This window comes from Cannabis sativa, chromosome X (assembly GCF_029168945.1).
Source record: "Cannabis sativa cultivar Pink pepper isolate KNU-18-1 chromosome X, ASM2916894v1, whole genome shotgun sequence".
Lineage (NCBI taxonomy): Eukaryota > Viridiplantae > Streptophyta > Magnoliopsida > Rosales > Cannabaceae > Cannabis > Cannabis sativa.
In genome coordinates this window covers 20,142,971-20,161,984 of record NC_083610.1, presented here as the reverse complement: position 1 = coordinate 20,161,984, position 19,014 = coordinate 20,142,971, and the positions used below count along the sequence as shown (strand labels likewise).

At 29.9% G+C, this 19,014-nt stretch overlaps 1 protein-coding gene across 1 annotated transcript; it reads right to left on the bottom strand.

Moving 5' to 3' along the window:
- Positions 1 to 15,886: 15,886 nt before the first annotated feature.
- LOC115702967 (DNA-directed RNA polymerases II, IV and V subunit 3) lies at positions 15,887 to 19,014 on the bottom strand. Its single transcript, XM_030630442.2, has 3 exons — positions 18,364 to 19,014; positions 17,801 to 18,038; positions 15,887 to 16,408 (listed from the first exon to the last, which is right to left on the bottom strand). Exons 1-3 carry the CDS (start codon positions 18,807 to 18,809, stop codon positions 16,136 to 16,138), a joined length of 957 nt encoding a protein of 318 aa, XP_030486302.1. The 5' UTR covers positions 18,810 to 19,014; the 3' UTR covers positions 15,887 to 16,135.

The following is a 19,014-nucleotide window of genomic DNA, read 5'->3' as shown; positions in this document are numbered from 1 at the left end:
TATGTAATTTTTACCAATATATATAAAAGTCTTTCAAAAAAAGAAAAATAAAAGAAAGAGTAGAGAAGGAAGTAAGGAGAGAAAGACATTATTGGGTTTTTTTTATTTATTTATTTATATATGGTTTTGGTTGAAATTTGATGGAGCACTCAAACTCAACCGATAAAAGGCAAAAAGGCAAAAGGTGGGAGTGATTTTGAATTTGGGAGACAAAATCTTTGATTTTGGGAAGATTGTCTATGTGGTGGTCTTTTTTCTTTCTTTCTTTCTTTTATTTATTTTTTGAAATTTAATAATAAACTTAAGATTTTTAAAATTTCAAAATTTCTTTTTCCTCTTTTTGTTTCTCTACTTTAAGGTTGGTAGAGTACAGATGGTATAGTAGATGCATGCTAGTAGTGATGATGATTTCATGAAAGAGAAAGAGAAATGTGTTTTCAAAGGGAAACAGCTTGCCACCAAAGACCAAAATCCATATATGAAGAGTGAGTTTGGTCCCCACACCAATAATTGTAGAATAATATTATGGGCTTTACTTAAGTTTGCCCAACTTAAAAAAATTTAAAAATAAACTTTCTTTTTTGACTTAGTCTCTTTCTCTTTCTCTCTCTCTCTCTAAAAATCTCCCATTCTTTTTCTTTTCTCATAGTAGAAGCTGTTCATCATTAAATAAAATCACATGACTATTTCAATTTTGGACCAAAATACCCTTTTCAGTAAAAATTTCTTATTCTTCTTCTTCTTCTCTTGGTTACTTACAGCTGTATTAATTCAAAGGAAAGAAAGGACCATACGAGCTTGTGGGTCCCTTTTCTCTCAAAGAGATTTTCTTTGTAGAAGTTGAAAATTACTTCCCATGCAGTGACGAGTGACTCTTCACTCTAGTGCTACTGAAACACATGAAACTCAGCTTTATTTTCTACCATTTAGCTCGTAAAAGTAAATAGTAAAAAAAAAGTTATTGTTCTTCATAGGCAATTTACGAAGCATCATGACATGGGTTGATGTCCAACAGATAAAGAAAAAAAAAAGAGAGAGAAAATAAGCTTTGTTTTTTGTTCTTGAAATTGTATTTTAAAAAATGAAAAAATAAAAAAAATAGTTTTTAAAAATTTCCAAAATACAAGTCACGTTTTATTGATGTTTTCTAAAAATAATTTTTATTTTTATTTGTATTTTTTAAAAGTACTTTAATACTTACAGACTCTTATATGAATAGGACTCGACCTGACTCGGACTTATATCCGAACTCAGACTTGGATCCCAAATCTTGGCCTTGGACCCAGATCTGGATCCCGACACCGAACCCAAACCCCGAATCTAGACCCGTACCTGACCGCATACCCTAGTTTTGTATCCAAATCAAGGCTCAAAGCCCGATGTTGGACCTATAACTTTGGACTCAAATCCTAGCGCTGTACCCTGAACCCTGGCCTTGGCCCTAGACCCCAGACCCAAACCCTAGCCCTAGACTTGGAGTCGTACTTTGGCCCCGACCTTAGACGCGGACCCCTAACCCTGACCTTGAAGAGAGAGAAAGTGGTGAGAGATAAAATGAAGAGAGAAAGTGATGACAAAGAAAATCACCTAATGATAGTGTGAGAAAATAATGAGAGAAAAAATAATGTGTGAAAATAATGAGAGAGAGAAAGTGATGAGAGAGAAAATGAGGGGTGAGAAAGTGATGAGAGAAAATAATGAGAGAAAGTGATGTGATAGAAAATAATAAGAAAAATAATGTGGGATAAAAAATAAAAACAATCAAAATTCTTGTATTTATTTTTGTAATTTTGCTTTTTTTTAAAAATAGCAATCCGCTCCTAATTGTTGATAAGAGCCTTTTAGGCTCTAAAATTGTTATTTTTTTCATAATTAGATGATGTTATTTTTTTGGTAATTTTAGTGTTTTTCATCTTTTTTGAATTATTCGAGTTTTGGAAGAAAATTGATTTTTATGAGTAAAAATTAATAGATTTAGTATTTTTAAGGCTAGGTGATGTTAGCAGATGAAATGACGCGCCAAAATAATATTTTCTTAGAGTTTCATAAGTCCATGAAAAGTCAAAACCCGTGGAGTGTCGCTACAACGAAGGTTGAAGGTTTGCCGCAGCAAGCGAAAAGAAAAAATAAAAAATAAAGAAAAATGGATTGTTGCCACGGCCACAAGAAGGCTTCGTCGCATCGAGGACTCTGTTGCCGAAGCGAAGGGTCCTGCTCATCGCGGCGAGGAGGCGATTACTGGAAAAATTCAAATTTTATCTTTTCTTTAGTGAGATATTTTCAAGCATTATAAATAAGACTTTTAAAGTACGAATTTTAGAACTTTTTAGATACGAAATTGAGAGAGAAACTCAGAGAGAGAGAGCAAGGAAAAGACGGAGATTGCGACTTTGAGTGTTCTTCATTATAGTTTTTTTTCTTCTCCTTAAACTCTTACTATTTATTATGGTTTTCATTATAATATCTAGTTCCGAGTAATTTCTTTTTAGTTAAGAGTTCAAAACTTAAGACATGAATTTTTAATTTCTATGATGAATGTTAATTTTTAGTTTCTATTATATCAAACTGCTTCTATTTTTCTATGTTCAATGTCATGATTATTATTTTAATTTTGTTTAGATGATCACTAAACTAAGTTTTACTTTAATCTATTACCATTTTAGGATTAATATTCACCTAATTCAAAAATGTGTCAGCAATTCTCCAAAAGAATTTTTCTCCAAAGTGTAACGATCCAAGAACTTTTATTATTATTTACACTATCGACAATACAAGGATTAAGCGGTGTATGTTAGATTTGGGGGCCTCCATTAATGTTATGCCTTTCTATGTACTCATTCGCGAGCTCCCATGATCTCGTTTTGATAATATATCAAGGTTCTTGAACTAAAGGACGATGTCTCATTCTGTGTTTTTGACTAATTTGGATTCATTGGTTGAATTATATTTTGGGATTTGAGTAATTGATGGCAACATCCCAAGTTGATTATCAACCTAGGCGCTAGGCTCTATTTCTAGGGGCTCGGATTTATAATTATCTCCCCGAGTTGGCTTGAATCTTAATTATTCCTGATGACAGAAAATATACTCGAAGCACTTTTTGGTGAACTTAATTAGAAACAGCCCAGGTTGATAATATTTCAACCTGGGTGCTGGGTCCCATTTCTGACTAAGGGCTTTACTCAAGGCGAAGGAATTGATTACACTGAAATCTTCTCACCTGTAATTAGGGGTGTGCATAAATCGATCCAATCCAATAACAACTGACCGATCCAATCACAACCGACCGCCAAACATTGGATATCCAATTGTGATCAGATCAAATTGGATGCTATTTTTGAATATTCAATTGGATCGGATGTTGGATGGAGTGTCTAAAAATCCAATACATCCAACATCTAATTAAATTAATTAGTATTTTCATTTAGTTTGGATGAGTAATTAGATTTTATAATGTTATACGTAAAATATATATATGTATACATAAAAATTAACATTAAAATTTTACTCTTTTTTTCTTAGATTACATGGATCCAGTCTAATCCAGTACACATTGGACCTAAAATATTGGCGGGATCTGATCCGATCTAAAAATACTAGTCTAAAATATTGAATAAATTCAAGTTGAACCAATAAATATATATGAAATATATCCAATGGATATTGGATCGATTGGATGACTGAAATTAATTAGATCGGATCAGATGGTAAAATATAACATCCAATATATAATTGGATCAGATCTGGATGGGTCTAAAAATATTGGATGCGATCCAATAAACACTCTTACCTGTAATAGAGTACGAGATGATAATATTGATGTTGTCTTTAGGAGCCATTATAAATTATGCCTATGACAAAAAAAAAAAAAGATTATTTTATAAAAATGATGTTGTGTTAAAAAAAGTGTGGGAATTTACAGATATATTCTTTTAATTACATATATAATTATTTATTTTTATGTGGCAACAATATAATTATAGGACCATATATATTGTATGTAGATGGGATCATATTATGCATGGTTGAAGATTAGACATGTCTATAAAAATACAAAGAGTAGTAGGGGAGGAGTAATAGTTTTGAAACGCGGACCATGCATGTCTTACTATGTTTGCCTGGTTGTCTCTTAATTGATAATTATATGTAATCTTTAATTTCCATTGGATGATTTGCATTTGAAAATACAAAATGTGTACTATATCTCACCCAACATAAAAGCGTAGCCACAAACAAAGCCTGAATTTATAGATAACGACCTGTTATAAGCCCCAAAAAAGCGTTTATATATTTTTACCATTTTTTTTAATTTTATTTACAGAAAATATACGGTATTTTTATGTTGAACTCTTGTTAATTTGTTATTGATTTTTTTATTATATATATATATGTTATTTTTTGTTATTATTTTGATGTTATTTAAATGTTACTTTTATATAGTTTTCTTGTTGTTTTGATGTTATTTCTATAAAAAACCGTAAAAAATATATATATATAAAAAATTAAACGTAAAAATGTAGTTTTTTTACAAAAAATTATGCCTTATATAATTATCCTTATAATTTATGCACCTTTGCAATTAAACCATTATTCACCACATTACTTAAACAAGTAACTTATAGAATAAATACTTAAATTTAATTTTTAGTTACAGATAAATATTAATTAAGTTTAATTTTTTTTTGTTGATTATTAAGTGTTACGTCAATAGTCAATTGTGAATCCTTAATTAGTCAAAATCATTAATTTTATTTTATATTTAAAAATGGCATGTGCATATAACATGTCGTTATATTTAAAAATGATTTCATACTTAATCATCAGATACTTAAAAAAAGTTATAAAAATATAATTTACTACCGTCAGTTATTTATCTGTGAGAATTAAATTTAAGTATTTAAGCAACAAATTATTCTAATTAAACCATTTTTTTTATACTACATTAAATTTTGAAATTCAATAATTTTTCCATGAAAAAGGTTTGTATTATATTGATTATAATTATAGCCTATCGTACTTTGTATTTATGGATGTTAATTTTAACTTATTAATCGAATTTAGTGTTCTATATATATAAAAAAAACTTCATATAGCATATTGCTTATATAAAAAAATCGTGCCAATAGGGTGCTCAACATCTTAAATTGTCATGGTTGTTGTAATTTAGTGTTAGGTTATTTTTATCTAGCTATATTTTAATTTACATGTGATATGTATCTAAGGTGTTGCATATTTAAGTTTCTCCATTTAGAGTTATTCTAAAATTCCTATTACAATTTCTTAACTTTTGTGTTCTAAAACAAATGTGAGATATTTTTTTCGACGACGATGCTCGTTATAGTTATAACATCATTCTCTTAATTTTTTTTTTAAATTAATTTATAGTGTCTATAATAAGTTTGTAAGCACTCGTAGTAAATTAGAATACTGAAAACTCTATTTTAAGTACGATAAACTATTCGAATTTTACAGAGATAATATTATAACTATAACAATTATCTCTATAAAAAATATTCTGACATATAATTTTAAGCGCAAAAATTAACTAGGAGATTGTAATAAGAAAATATAATTATAACACCCCTATATTAATTGGTATGGTGTTAGTTTGACAAATTTTTCCACAATATAAATGTGACAGTCAGTAGTCCCGTGATCTGTAAGGGGAAACACCGGGTAAGCTGTGCAATCCCACACCGCCTGGGGAAGGTCAAGTGGGATGATTCTGAGACTGTGTAGGTATGGGATTACACAGTTGAAGAGGGCTTAAATGGATTGATTGATACTACCTATATCAACAAGGTGCATCTTGTTTTTCGGTAGCCCATCTCGAAAGAACTCCATAGTTAAGCGTGCTTGGCCTGGAGCAATTTCAAGGATGGGTGACCTCCTGAGAAGTTTTCCTAGGATGCGTGCGAGTGAGGACAAAGCACGCTGAAAACACTCGTGTTGGTCTGTAGGGTCAGTCATCAGTCCATGAAGCAGCCAGAGTGACGTACTCGTGTATAAGAGCCATTCATTCCGTGGGTGTAAGGACCCAATGGAGGCTTGAAGCGGGGACGTTACAATAAAACACATTATTGATATAATGAAAATGTATTGAATATAATTAATTAAATGGTCGGAGGCCTCAGGGGGCTGTGACAATGGCATATGCAACTATGAATGGCCCCCACAGCACCCAACCCCAATGCACTAGTGTCACATATTTATATGTATATATCAGAAGCCTGATCGATGAAGCTGCACAAAAAAAATGCACATCCAATGCGTGAACCATATAATTGTGTGGAAGCCAAAATCATCCCTTTACTAAGCTACTCCTTCACTTGGCTTGGCCCCTGCAAATATTATCTCTTCTCTTAATTACTTACCAACACTTGTATGTAGTACAATTGATACTATACCCAATTGGCATCCAATGTGTCTATATATTATTATTGTTATTATGTTATTTTCCTTTATCTCTCTCACTGGTCACAATCTTGTCAAAATGCCAAAAACCCAAACCCATATATCAGCTCGATCGGACTCCCTGTCCTCTTCCTGGGCCCAACCTCATATATATATAATCACTTGACTGTATCTACACATATATATATATATTTTCATATGGAAAAACACTTTTGAGTTATGTTTGTATACATTACAACCTGTAATGTTTTTTCCATCAGTACAAGTCGCTGGGGTGTGATAAATAATAATGTAATAATGCATGTACGTACGTGTCTCTCTCAATGTGTGTAGGCCATATATAATTCTATCAAATCTAAATTGATTATATGATTTATTTTACAATAATAATATAATATTTATTTAAATATTGCGGACATATATATAGTTATTGCTGTATATAAGCTTGGAGAAATATTTAGTGTATATATATATGAGCTAGAAGCCGTACACTTACAAAATATGTGATAATTAAGTTGGTTGTTTTTTTTGTAGTGATCATAGGCTTATAATTTTTCTTGAATATTTGATTAATTTAATTTATTAATAGATTTTTATTACTTGTGTTTTCTGTGATGAACAGTGGAAAATATTGTATAGGCAATGGCAGATTTAGGATTTAAAGTTTGAGGACATAATTATATGTTTTTGGTGAGAATTGAACGACCACTATCATGTATATATATAATCCAACTTAATTATTACACTAAAATTAATATTATATCTATAAATATTATCTTTTATTACAAATATATATCGTAATTAACTAAAATAAATATATATTTTTTTTTTGATATTTTTTTTCAAAAGGGGACTGTCGCGCCTCTTTTATATGGGTCCGCTCCTGTGTATAAGTATAAAGTTAGAAGAGAGATGAAGCTGGAGCCAGGCTGTGTAATTAAATAATGTGAGAAATATATGTATATATATATATATAGGCCAACAAACGTACTAAATGAACTGAGCTCAAATTGTTTTGCCACACCACAGCTTTTGCAATCTTTTACTTGTTATAAATATATCTCAATAAATAATGGAAGCTCATAAAAGCTTATACAAACTTGTAAATTCAATGTGATTTTTCTTCTTCTTCTTCTTATTCTTAGAGAGATTTTAATACTCTATTTATGATTTATTTGAATAATTAATAATAAAGGTATTGTTTGAGATAAGGGGGAAATTGGAAAAGTAGCATGAATTGATTATACATCATTATACGAATATACAAAAATTGAATATTGTATTTATTGCTGTTCATAGTTATAACGTGGTCCTTCCTTATAGAGTGAAATTATTAATAAATAAATTGTAACTAAATGAATGAAGTTTTATCTTGTTTAAGTAGAAGAAATTGATTGGTGAGAAGAACTTTTTAGAGAGAAAGAGTGGGGTCAAATGTAGTGAGAGAAGAAAAGGACAAGAGAAGTATTAGGTGGTTGGTTTTAGGGATAGAGATGGGATGTCCTAAATCTGAGAAACTGCAAGCATGTCTGGCTTCTCAGACAAAGATTTGGGTATCTTTTCACAGGCCTACACACTCACCCAATTCCTATCTTTGGACCAACATATTTTTTTTATAGCCTCTACAAATTTGTCTTTTCTTTTTGTTCTGCCTCATCATACCTATACCATACATAAAGTCAAATTTTATTATTCTTATAAACTTCTTTTTAGAAGAGTGTAGAAAGATAGTATGTATAAGTATAAGTGAAGTTCATTAATTAGTTCATGTAAAGAAGAAAAAGAGAAAAAAAATGCATTGGTAATAGAAGCACAAATAAAGCTTATTAGATCATGGGGCTGGTGGCGGCGATATTGGTTTAGTAGACTCACCTATGCTTATGGTTAGAATGTGGAAGTGTAATTAAGAAAGTATCATAAAGTGAAGTGTGTGATAAAATTTATCAAGTTCCCTCTCAAAATTAATTCATAACGAATGAAGTAAGTTAATAATTATATATTAGAATGTAAATACGTGGTTAAATTATAACACAGTAAAACTTCTATTTAAGAATACTCTATTCAAGAATAACCTCTAATTTGTTATAAAAAAATCAAGTCTCGATTTGGGCCAGTTATAAATAAGAATAACCTCTAAAATGTAATTAGTTATACATTTTTTAAGTCCCGTATTAACAAAGTATACCTCTATATAAAAATAATTACATCTTAATAAAATATATACATGTATTTTGTAAATTTATTTATGTAAAATTAATAATTTTATTTTAAATTATAATACATGTATGAAATTATATTTACTCTAAAATATTTCTATTATGATATAATATTAATGATTATTTATTGTTATTATTGTTACATTGATATTTTCTTTGTTTTTTAATTTTTTTATAGTGTAACTCTATTTAGTTATAACCTCTCAATTAGAATATATTTTATTTGGTCCCAAGTGTATTCTTGGGTAGAGGTTCTACTGTATGTGAAATTTAACATTATTTTAATTTTAAATTTAATTTTTTTAGAAAATATAAATAATACTTATAATAATATGACACATCTCCAATACATGAGTAAAAAATGTATAAAATTTGACACAAAATATAATAAAATAATATATTTAGCACATTTTGTTTTTGCAATTGTGCTTCAATACATAATATCAAATTAAGATTCAAATTAACACAAAAGTAAAAAATAATTATTATTAATGATAATCAATAAATTAAATATATATTTAAAAAATAATGGCTAATTAAAAAAAATGCATTTCTCTTTTAAAAATCAACTTTCATTAATCAAAGCAAATTAGCCAAAGGATTGTAATTGAGGGACAAAAACAAAACACTAAAATAGGCCACTTGAAATATATAAAACAAGAACTAAGTAGAAGATAACGAATAACTTTATTTGCAAATCATTTAACAAAATGTAAAATAATGTTATTAGTCCACAAGAAACTTCAAGAGTCCTAAACTAAAAGTCCAAACTCAGAAAGCATAAAAATATCACTCTAAATTGCTTGAACAGACACAATAATGAATTGGTTTCTAGAATCATGCTTATTCATCATTCAAACTTAACACTTCCTTTATTTCAATCTCTAGATTAACAACACCAACTCTATCATTCGAGAGAGCCTCAATGACCAACCCATCATGAACTCGAGCTAAGCACCCAACCCCAAACTTCCTTTCCTATTGAAAAATTTCCCTGTTGACATTAGCTTTGACCAGATTAAGAGAAGGTGAATTCCAGTGCTCTTAAGCCATATTAATTGCAATACCAAAAAATAATGACAACCCTTTACGATTTTGAGCTCAAGAATACTGATCAAGAGAGTTTCTAGCTAACTGAACTACAACATTTGCAGAGAAAGTTTTTTCATTCTAAACTACATCATTTCGCACCAGCCAAATAGACCACATTATCATAGCAACCTTCTCCAATTCACCCACACCTGCCTGATTATATTTTTAATAAAAACTTAATACTTTTGTTAACTTTTTACACCTATAATAATAATTTTCCCCTTAATATATTGGAGCAAATTTGTAAATTTAGTGCAAATATAATATTTTCTCATTTTTTGAGCACATTTAGCACAAATTTTATACCATTTATTGGGATAGTCTAATACTAAATGATGTGGCATTGTTTTTTAAAATAATAAATTTCCGTTAATAAAACTATTTGATTAAATTTGGCTAAAAATAATAATTTTTTGGTGTAATAACCCTCATATATGACAATCTCCAATGAATAATGAAAATTTTAGTGCTAAATTTAGCTAAAAAATAAATGAATGTTATATTTAACTTAAATTTTACAATTATGTTCCAAATGCATAAAGGTAAAGTAATCTATATTTCAATAGAAAAGTATAAAAAGAGTTTTTAAAATTGTCAAAATTTCATTGGAAATATATAAAAATTATATTAAATATATAAATAAAAATATAAATGTCATTAATTACAATGAGTGGCAAATGAGTAAATAAAAAGTAATATTTATTGTGGTATGAAATTTAACTCATATATGCTACATTTTGTATTAAATTTGTCATAACTTTTAGACTATCTCTAATGGATGATGTAAATGTTATACTAAATTTAGCTCAAAATCAATGCTATATTTGATTAGCTAGGGGTAAAATAAAGAGAAATACTTAAAGATATTAGTGGTGCTTAACACATTTCTCAGTGTCATATTGCTATTAGTGCAATTAAGTATATATTCTCATATAACTTAAGATAATATTATCTAGATAATATCGCTAACTGATTGTAGAACGCCACCTCTAGATGGTGCTAGACACCACTGGTGTCAAATAACAATACTCTAAAATAAACTTTATTTTAAAAGAAAGTTGTAAGAAATATCAATAAAAACATTAAGTTTTTATTGAATGTATATAAAATTATATTAAATATATAAATAAAAGTATAAAAGCATCTTCAATAGAGTACTATAAAGATTGAGTATATGTATGTTTTAGCACATGCTCATAAAATTAAATTCTAATGGTAGTGTATAATATAGTTTAAATTTGACATAAAATATAAAATAGACCAAATTTTATTCCACACTAAATATTACTTTTCTATTTACTATTTTACTACTCATTAATACCTTTAATAACTTTTTACATCTTATTTACGAGAAATGCTAAAAGGCAACACTGCTGGTGCCTGACACTTTTCTGGAGTTCATATCGTTATTGGTGTAATTAAGTATCAAGTCTCATATAATTTAATTTAATAACTTTTAAAGAGCATCACTAACTAATTGTAGGGTGACACCTCTAGATGATACCAGGCATCACTGATGCTTAATAACAATGCTCTTCATTTACATATTTAATAGAATTTTTATACATTTTTAATCAAAATTTAATGTATTTATTGACTTCTTTATACATTTTTATCAAAAATAAAGTTGATTTATTCCTAATGCATCAGAGTATAATTGTAAAATTTCAGTTAAATATAACATTGACTCATTTTTGAGTTAAATTTAGTATAAATTTTATACTGACTATTAGAGATGATCCAAAAAGCTATTAGTTATATTAATGAGTCACAAAATAGTAAATAAAAGTGATATTTATTGTAGTGTAAAATTTAACTCATGTTATATTTTGTGTCAATTTTGACACAATTTTTAACCTGTGTTAAATTTAGATTATTTTTACACTACTATTATAATTGTATGAACATATACTAATGTGTATATATATATATATATACTATATTATAGCACTACATTGAAAATACTTTTATGTGCCAAATTTAATCACATTATACACTACTATTAAAATTTAATTTTCATGGGCTAAAAAAATGCATGTACAACACATTTATATAAGTCCATTAGAGATGTCAACTAACAATTTTTGCTTTTAAATGACTATGAAGAGCACAAGTTCAAATTTTAATTAATTTTGATTGATATGTTACTGAATATTATAAATATATTGCTTTTTTTTTAAACAATTTTTTTTTTCTAAACTAAATATATCGAAACTTGAATTGCATATGTCTCATATGAGGGCCACAAGTAATTAATTTTGCCAATAATTGGGTCCACGTAGAATAAATTGAAAGCGAAAAACCTCTACACATATACAACTTTATTTTTTGGTCCCAACATCTTAGTTAAACAACATTAAATATGGAAAATGGACCCTTCCTTTATTTATTTAATTTTTTCTTTTTTTTTTTCAAAAGAAGGAAAAAAAAATAGTATGGAATCATAGAGTTATAAATGTACATTAAAAATTTACTGCATACCCATTTAAGAAGGCATTATTGCTTAGGCTGACATGTTCACGAGTCCAGCAAATCATAGATAAATAAGAAGAAGAGATTGAACCATTGAAATAGTTTCGAAAACTTATGTCTTTATCCCTAAAGATGATGAGTAGTAATTAATATGCCAAGAAATAAATAATAATAATTGAGTTGTATTATATGTACACTTTAAAAAAGCATATTCAATGTGAAATTGTATTGTCCCAGAAAAGAAAAGAAAAGAAAAACATAAATTTGCATAGGAATTTAAAAGTTGTTCTTCTTTATTGATTGTTTTTTTTTTTTCACTTGGTAATTTATTTTATTCACTCCATTGGCAATAGTATACAACTTTACATGCTTTAATTTTCTACTAAAGTTAGAAAGAAAAACAATAAATAAATAAATAATGGATGCTAAGCTAGTTAGCTAAATTATAACAAGTAAGTCAAAAATAGAATCACTGTGCCCCCACATAGAAAAAGGTATTAATATCAAGAGATTGGATCAACCCCATTTTCTCATTACTTCATTCATATTCTTATAACATATATAGAGTTAAAACAAATAAAGATATAGAAAATGATAGTGACTTTACAATAGTAATGTCTCCAAATATCTGACACCACATCCACATGTAGTTTTGAGAATGGTAAAAAATGAAATAAAAAAAAACCCCATGATATTTGTATACATTTAAATAGGAAAAAGAAAAAAGAAGTATGGGTTTTTTTTTATAGGTAAATTGTTTAGTTTTTTTTTTTTAGGCTTTGGTCCTACAAAGATAAGGAAACCCGTGATTATATTCATAGTACATATTATTGAGTACCCCTCTTGGTTCTGATCTTGATGATTTATGTGTTAGCCAAAAAGGTCTAATTTGTGACCAAGTCTTACAATTTCATGGATTTAGTAATTATTGTTCAATTCTTTGTGTGTAAAAAAACTTAGATTTTACCACATTTACTTCTTGTTTTAGATAAACTATAAGTTGTTTATCATTGGAAAGAAGTAGCTTGTAAAAAATATGTGGTGAAAAGTGAGCTGAGTGTGCTTGGTAAAGAATTGAGAAAATGTTTCACCATGAAGTGAATAAGTAAATAAATATATATAGTTTAGAATTTTACAGTAGAGAAAGTTAAAAAACTGAATTGATCAAGATTGGTATTGTTGTTCCTTTAAAGGAATGAAATGAATTAAGTTGTGGTGATTCTCGTGAACAATAATAATTTGAGAAAGTATTGAGTGGCTCTCGCAATGGCCTACCTCTTAAACCAGTCCAAAACCCATTCAATCACATTTTTAACCTATTACATCAACAACCTTATTTTGTATCTAAAATAACAATGGTGGTGAATTTGATCATCTCTTGTGTAGATTCAAATAAAATAAGGTGAAATTTTATGGTGCACTCCTTTTTTGTTTTCCACATCTACATAATTTTAATTTTTTTTATATGACCATGGACAATATAGGTTATTTAAGTTATCTTGTAAATTTTTAAAAAATTTAAAAAAATTGAACGTGCGGAAAAAAAAATTAAATAGTTTCTTGCCCGTTCGTTTCTTTTATTTTATACACGTGTAAAATAAATCGTTTGAGAATTAGTTTTTATAAGCCCATTTATACCTATTTGATAAATAAGCTGGCCCGTTTAGGTCCGGTATGGATCTGGCCCAACACGAATAGTCTGTACTTATGGCTGGGTTGGACTTACTTTAAAAGTATGGGCCAAGCCCAACCCAACCCGTTTCATAAAATGAGTTAGGTCAAACTCACATAAAAAAGTAAACTTTTATAAAAACGGGTTGGGCTGGATCGAGCCGCCAAATGTACAACTTTAGGGTGAAGTATTACATTTTATAAGGTTAAGGTAGCTTAGCCACCAATTACTCGATATTTATCTATAACTACACATAAAGTAAATATATTTTAGCCAAAATAAATACAAATTTAGATATTTCAGTTGTAATTTTTCTTATTTAATAATATTTTGAAGACAAACACAAGTTTTACTATTCAATTTTTATGTAGATTTATTATTATTTTAATTATAATAGATTTCAATAGATTTTTAAATTTTTAGTCAATTAATAGTTTTTTTTAGATATAGATAATTCATGTTTTTTATTACTTCATGATTTAAAAAACAAGGAAACCCAAGTAAAAATTGGAGTATTTAGGTAAATATGAAAAACATAAAACTAATTTACATAAATATGATAAAGAAATTGAATAAGAAAAAATATGACATTTAAAATAAAAACTTAAGATATATAAAATATGCCACTTTGAATTACCATAAAAAATATTAAAATTCCTTTTATATTTTTTTTTTTAAATAAAGTAAATGAAACTACAGTGATCGTCGGAGTTGTCACTAGAGCCAAAAAGTTGTCGGATTTTGCTGTCAGTACCGGAAAAGTCACTAGAGTAGCTGTCGGTGTCGGAAAAGTCACCAGAGTTACTTCAGGTACTCGAAAAGTCATCAGAATTGGTATTGTCGCTGGAAAAATCAACAAAAAAATCACTAAAAAACTAATTTCTTCGTCAAGAGCAATGGTCCAAAAGGGTGTCCCATTGAATTGTAGCCTCAATATTCGGAAAAGAATCCAACCATTCCTCATTCTTGAAAATTCTATCAAGCTTTGAAAAAAAATTCTAATTGAGTTATCTTACTTATTTGACCAAGTAAAGAAAGAACTAGAAGAACACATCTCATCAGCAAAGTGTAAAGCTAACCAATTTTGAGCACCCACCATTTCTTCCACAGTAGCTTCCCTACCACCTACTCTGTCCCCAAAATCAAAAAATGTATTGAAAGTCCCCCATGAGAAGCAAATCCTACCTTCTACCACTGCACTAGAATAGCTATTCCAACCAAAAAACTCATTTGACAACATCCCCTTAATCTTCTCGTTAGATAACTTGGTTTCTAATAATGCTACCAGTACCAAACCAACTTTTTTCACTCTGCAGAGATCCAAAATGAAACTTTGTTTGGTCCTTTTATTAAGTACCCTAATGTTCTAACACACCACATTGCAAAATTGTATTAGTAAAAAGCAGAGAATGTGTCTTTCTATTCAAAGTTAAAAAACAAAAATTTATTTATTTATTTGTGATAAAAGTACGAAAATATTAAGCAAACTAAAATGTAAATAATAATAATAATAATAATAATAATAATAATAATAATAATAATAATAATAATAATAATAATAATAATAACATTTTCATACATTTACTTAAAAAAAATGATTTGGTATTCAAATTGTTAGAGTAAACAATTTAATACTTTATTTAGTCATAAATTTAGGCATAATTCAAGTTCATATTTTTCATTTTTCTTATAACAAACATATTAAAGAACTCTGGTAAGAAACAAGCAAAATTAATTCGATATTTAAATGTAGAAAAGAAAAAAGCATGAGAACTTTTAAAAACATGCATTTGTTTCATGGTAGAGGCACTCAAAGAATCCCATCAAGAGAGAAAAAAAAAATAAGAAAGAAAGAAAAGAGAGAGCAAGTTGGATTTGGATAAGGTGTGAAAGAACTATTTTGTAAGAAACCCAGATAAACAACATCCAAGATTGTCATGTTAGTTATCCCAATTGGAAGAAGATGAAATTGTTCAGATCTAGAGGCAACATTTAAACTCCCATAAAAGTAGGCTATCTATCGATGCAAGCCATAAAATATGTGGATTCATCATTCATTGCCCATATGTTTTTACATCAAAGTGATAGATAGCAAAGCCCCCCATTGAGATGTCTCGCAGAAAATAATTAATACCAAAAGCACAGAATAAGTACATTGCAGTTGATGAAGCATAATCTATGAACAAAGTTCCACAACGCAAAAGGGTGTCAGCTGAATTTCCATAAACCTACAAAAGTCAATTGAAAACTTGGAACCAGCGGGATCATATCATCCTCCTCGCAAGTGAGCACCCAATTCGCCAAATTGATCATCAGCCTCTACTGTATCATCTGAGAGACGTACTGCGTCAAGCTTTTGTTTCAGGATTTCAATGGCATGAATCACAAGCTGAGAAGCTTTAACTGCACCGGTTGTCTCGACAGTGAAAATGAAGCTATCTTCTTTGGCAGTGATATCAACAAGCCCAGGTTTCCCCATAGCTTCAGCTTTTTTGATCACTTCATCATCGTAAGTGTACGCCTCAGCATCGTACACACACACCTAAAAGGATAATTCAACAACCAATTTAATTGCTTTATTAAATAATGAAAAAGTTATATGGCTATGCAGAATAATTCAAGTGAAAACAACTACGACAAACGACAACAATATGCAAACAAACCGATGCCTCCTAGTTGGCCTAAACTAGCGGGAAATATAATTCAATCATTTTACCAATCTACTCTCACAAGTCCACAATATTTAAAATTTGTTGCTCCTGATTATACTTCAAAAGACAGACTGGAAGCTACTGTGAGCTTGCTAGAACATCAGAATTGGTTTCCCCTATAATTTCCTAGGACAACAATTTTCCAAATTAAGTGATCAAAATACTGCAAAAATCTGGAAAGATGACAGGTGTTGCTCAAATATGACTCATTTCTCAAATAGTTGTGTTTAAGGAAACATCATCAGCAGAGACCCAATAGCAATTTTAACTTAGAAAGAATAGCTAAAAATGAGGGCAGAAGTAGAACCAATTTTTAAGGAAGTACATTTAAATTGAAAATAAACAACTATCAATTACTTTTCTCAATACCTCACACAAGTAAGAAAACATCATTTGAGTCCCAATAACAATTTTATCCTTCGGAATGAATAGCCCAAATGAGGGAAGAAGCAGTGAATTTAAGTGTTTAAAATGAATACTGTTCTCATCATGAAAATATGTAATTTTTAAGCCCACACAACATGTGATGTTCTGTACAAGCTCCTACTTTTGACATGTATCTAAACCAAAATTTTGATAGAACGCTATAGATAGTATTTCCTGCCAGCTAATACTTTTAAAATAAGAACAACACTACATGTGGAAATTTATGTCAGCTCCTACGTTTGGTATAAGTGTTAAAGAAAATTTGAAAGAGGATTGACTAAACTCAGACAAGTTCGATAAGATTTTCTCATGGCAATCAAAACCCAGAGGGTAATTCATTATGAAATCATGGGGAAGAGAATTATTATAATTGGTACATTTCAACAAGAAGACATCTTCACAACTAAAGTTAAATGCACACATTGCACAGTGGAAGGCCTCTAAAACTAAATACGCAAGACTACCACATAGAAAATATGATTCTCCACTTCTTCTATCACCTGATTCCACTAAACTAAACAATGAAACTTATGATCATGCAACGCAAGTAAAACCCAGTACTTTCATTATTTCATAATACAACTAATTAAGTATAGCAGTAGGCATATGGCTACAAAAACTGAAACGAAATTAATATTTCACACAAAAGCCTCTCTAACAGACCCTCTCCAGGGGAACGATTTCATTAGAAAAAAAGTAATGAATTTTGACATTGCCACAACAAAACATTTTAAAATCCAGTTACTACAGATAACTATAAAAATAGAGAACAATGACAAAAGATACAAGCAGGGAACCTGATGGGTTTCGGGATCAAGCTCAAATACTCTGGTGGGGCTACTTTCAACCCAACTTCTTTTCTCCTCCAGCGTTAAAGTTTCCATCAGCTCCTCATTGATTCTGATGTCTGGTTCATACATAAAACTAACAGTTGCCGCAGGCGACCACTTTGCATGATCTTTGCCAATCCCTTTTCTGGCTATGGCTCTTAGCCTCAGTTCTTGTCCACGACGTAACTTTACAATGATAACCCCCCTTCAACCACAAAATATCCAATTGAAAATATAAGAATAGTTACATCGTAACAAATGTAAATCGAAATGTTTTCCAGAAAATACATTTAAAAATGAAGTCACCCTCTTCACATTGTCTGTATTTAGTTTTTATAGACAATAATAATATTGAAATGCACAAAATTTTAATCACACAAAATTTCATTTTCCCCTTTTGCTATGGAAAGGGAAGAAAAAAGGAAGAGCATTCAAACTGTAAAGTACAAATATTTAGGGCAACTATTAGTAGAATATACATCTATGTACACTGAAACATATTGGAAAAAAGAGAGAAAGCAGAAGAATACCTATTCTCGTTGGATTCGTTACCAGCTGAGTCAGAGAAGTCAACTGGGACAACGGTGTGGTCAGGGGTGACGAGGTCCTTACTGGTAACATCTAGGGTTCGATCTTCAATGCACCTGCAGCGAAGAGTAAACTCGACAGAGCAAAACTCACACTGGCCATCACCATCACAGGCGTCGCAATCACGTGAGAAGCGCATAGACATGGCGCGGTCACTGGTGAGTGGGATGAGGCCAAGACGGTGGGCAATGAACTCGTCGTTGAGAACGGAAGAGTTGACCTCGATCTCCACGAGGTCAATAGCAATGGTGGGCACCTCGGCGATCATTATGCGACGGAGTGCGTTGGCCATGCTGGCGTCGGTGTCTCGGAGCTCGAACTTGAGGTAATCGTCCTTCATTTCTCGGATCTTGACCTTGGGAAACCTCTGGTACGATTTTCCTTCCATAATTTTGGTGATGGTGGAACCCTAAGGGGTTCGAATTAGATTTCTGAGCTCTGAAATTGGGAATTTTGTGGTGTGTGTCGTACTGAAAAGGGTTCTTAAAACCCAAACAAAGGGTTTTGGCCTTTCAATCGATTACCACGACGTGTCACTTAAACTTAAAGCTGTCGTTTTGACCTTCAACAAATGTTTGATTTTTACCTCTTTC

Excerpts from the sequence above, each read along its gene's own strand:
- LOC115702967 (XM_030630442.2), bottom strand. The coding sequence starts at position 18,809 with ATGGAAGGAAAATCGTACCAGAGGTTTCCCAAGGTCAAGATCCGAGAA. Across the intron at positions 18,039-18,363 it reads AACGAATCCAACGAGAATAG|GGGGGTTATCATTGTAAAGT; the intron begins GTATTCTTCTGC and ends TTGTGGTTGAAG. Across the intron at positions 16,409-17,800 it reads TTGATCCCGAAACCCATCAG|GTGTGTGTGTACGATGCTGA; the intron begins GTTCCCTGCTTG and ends TTATCCTTTTAG.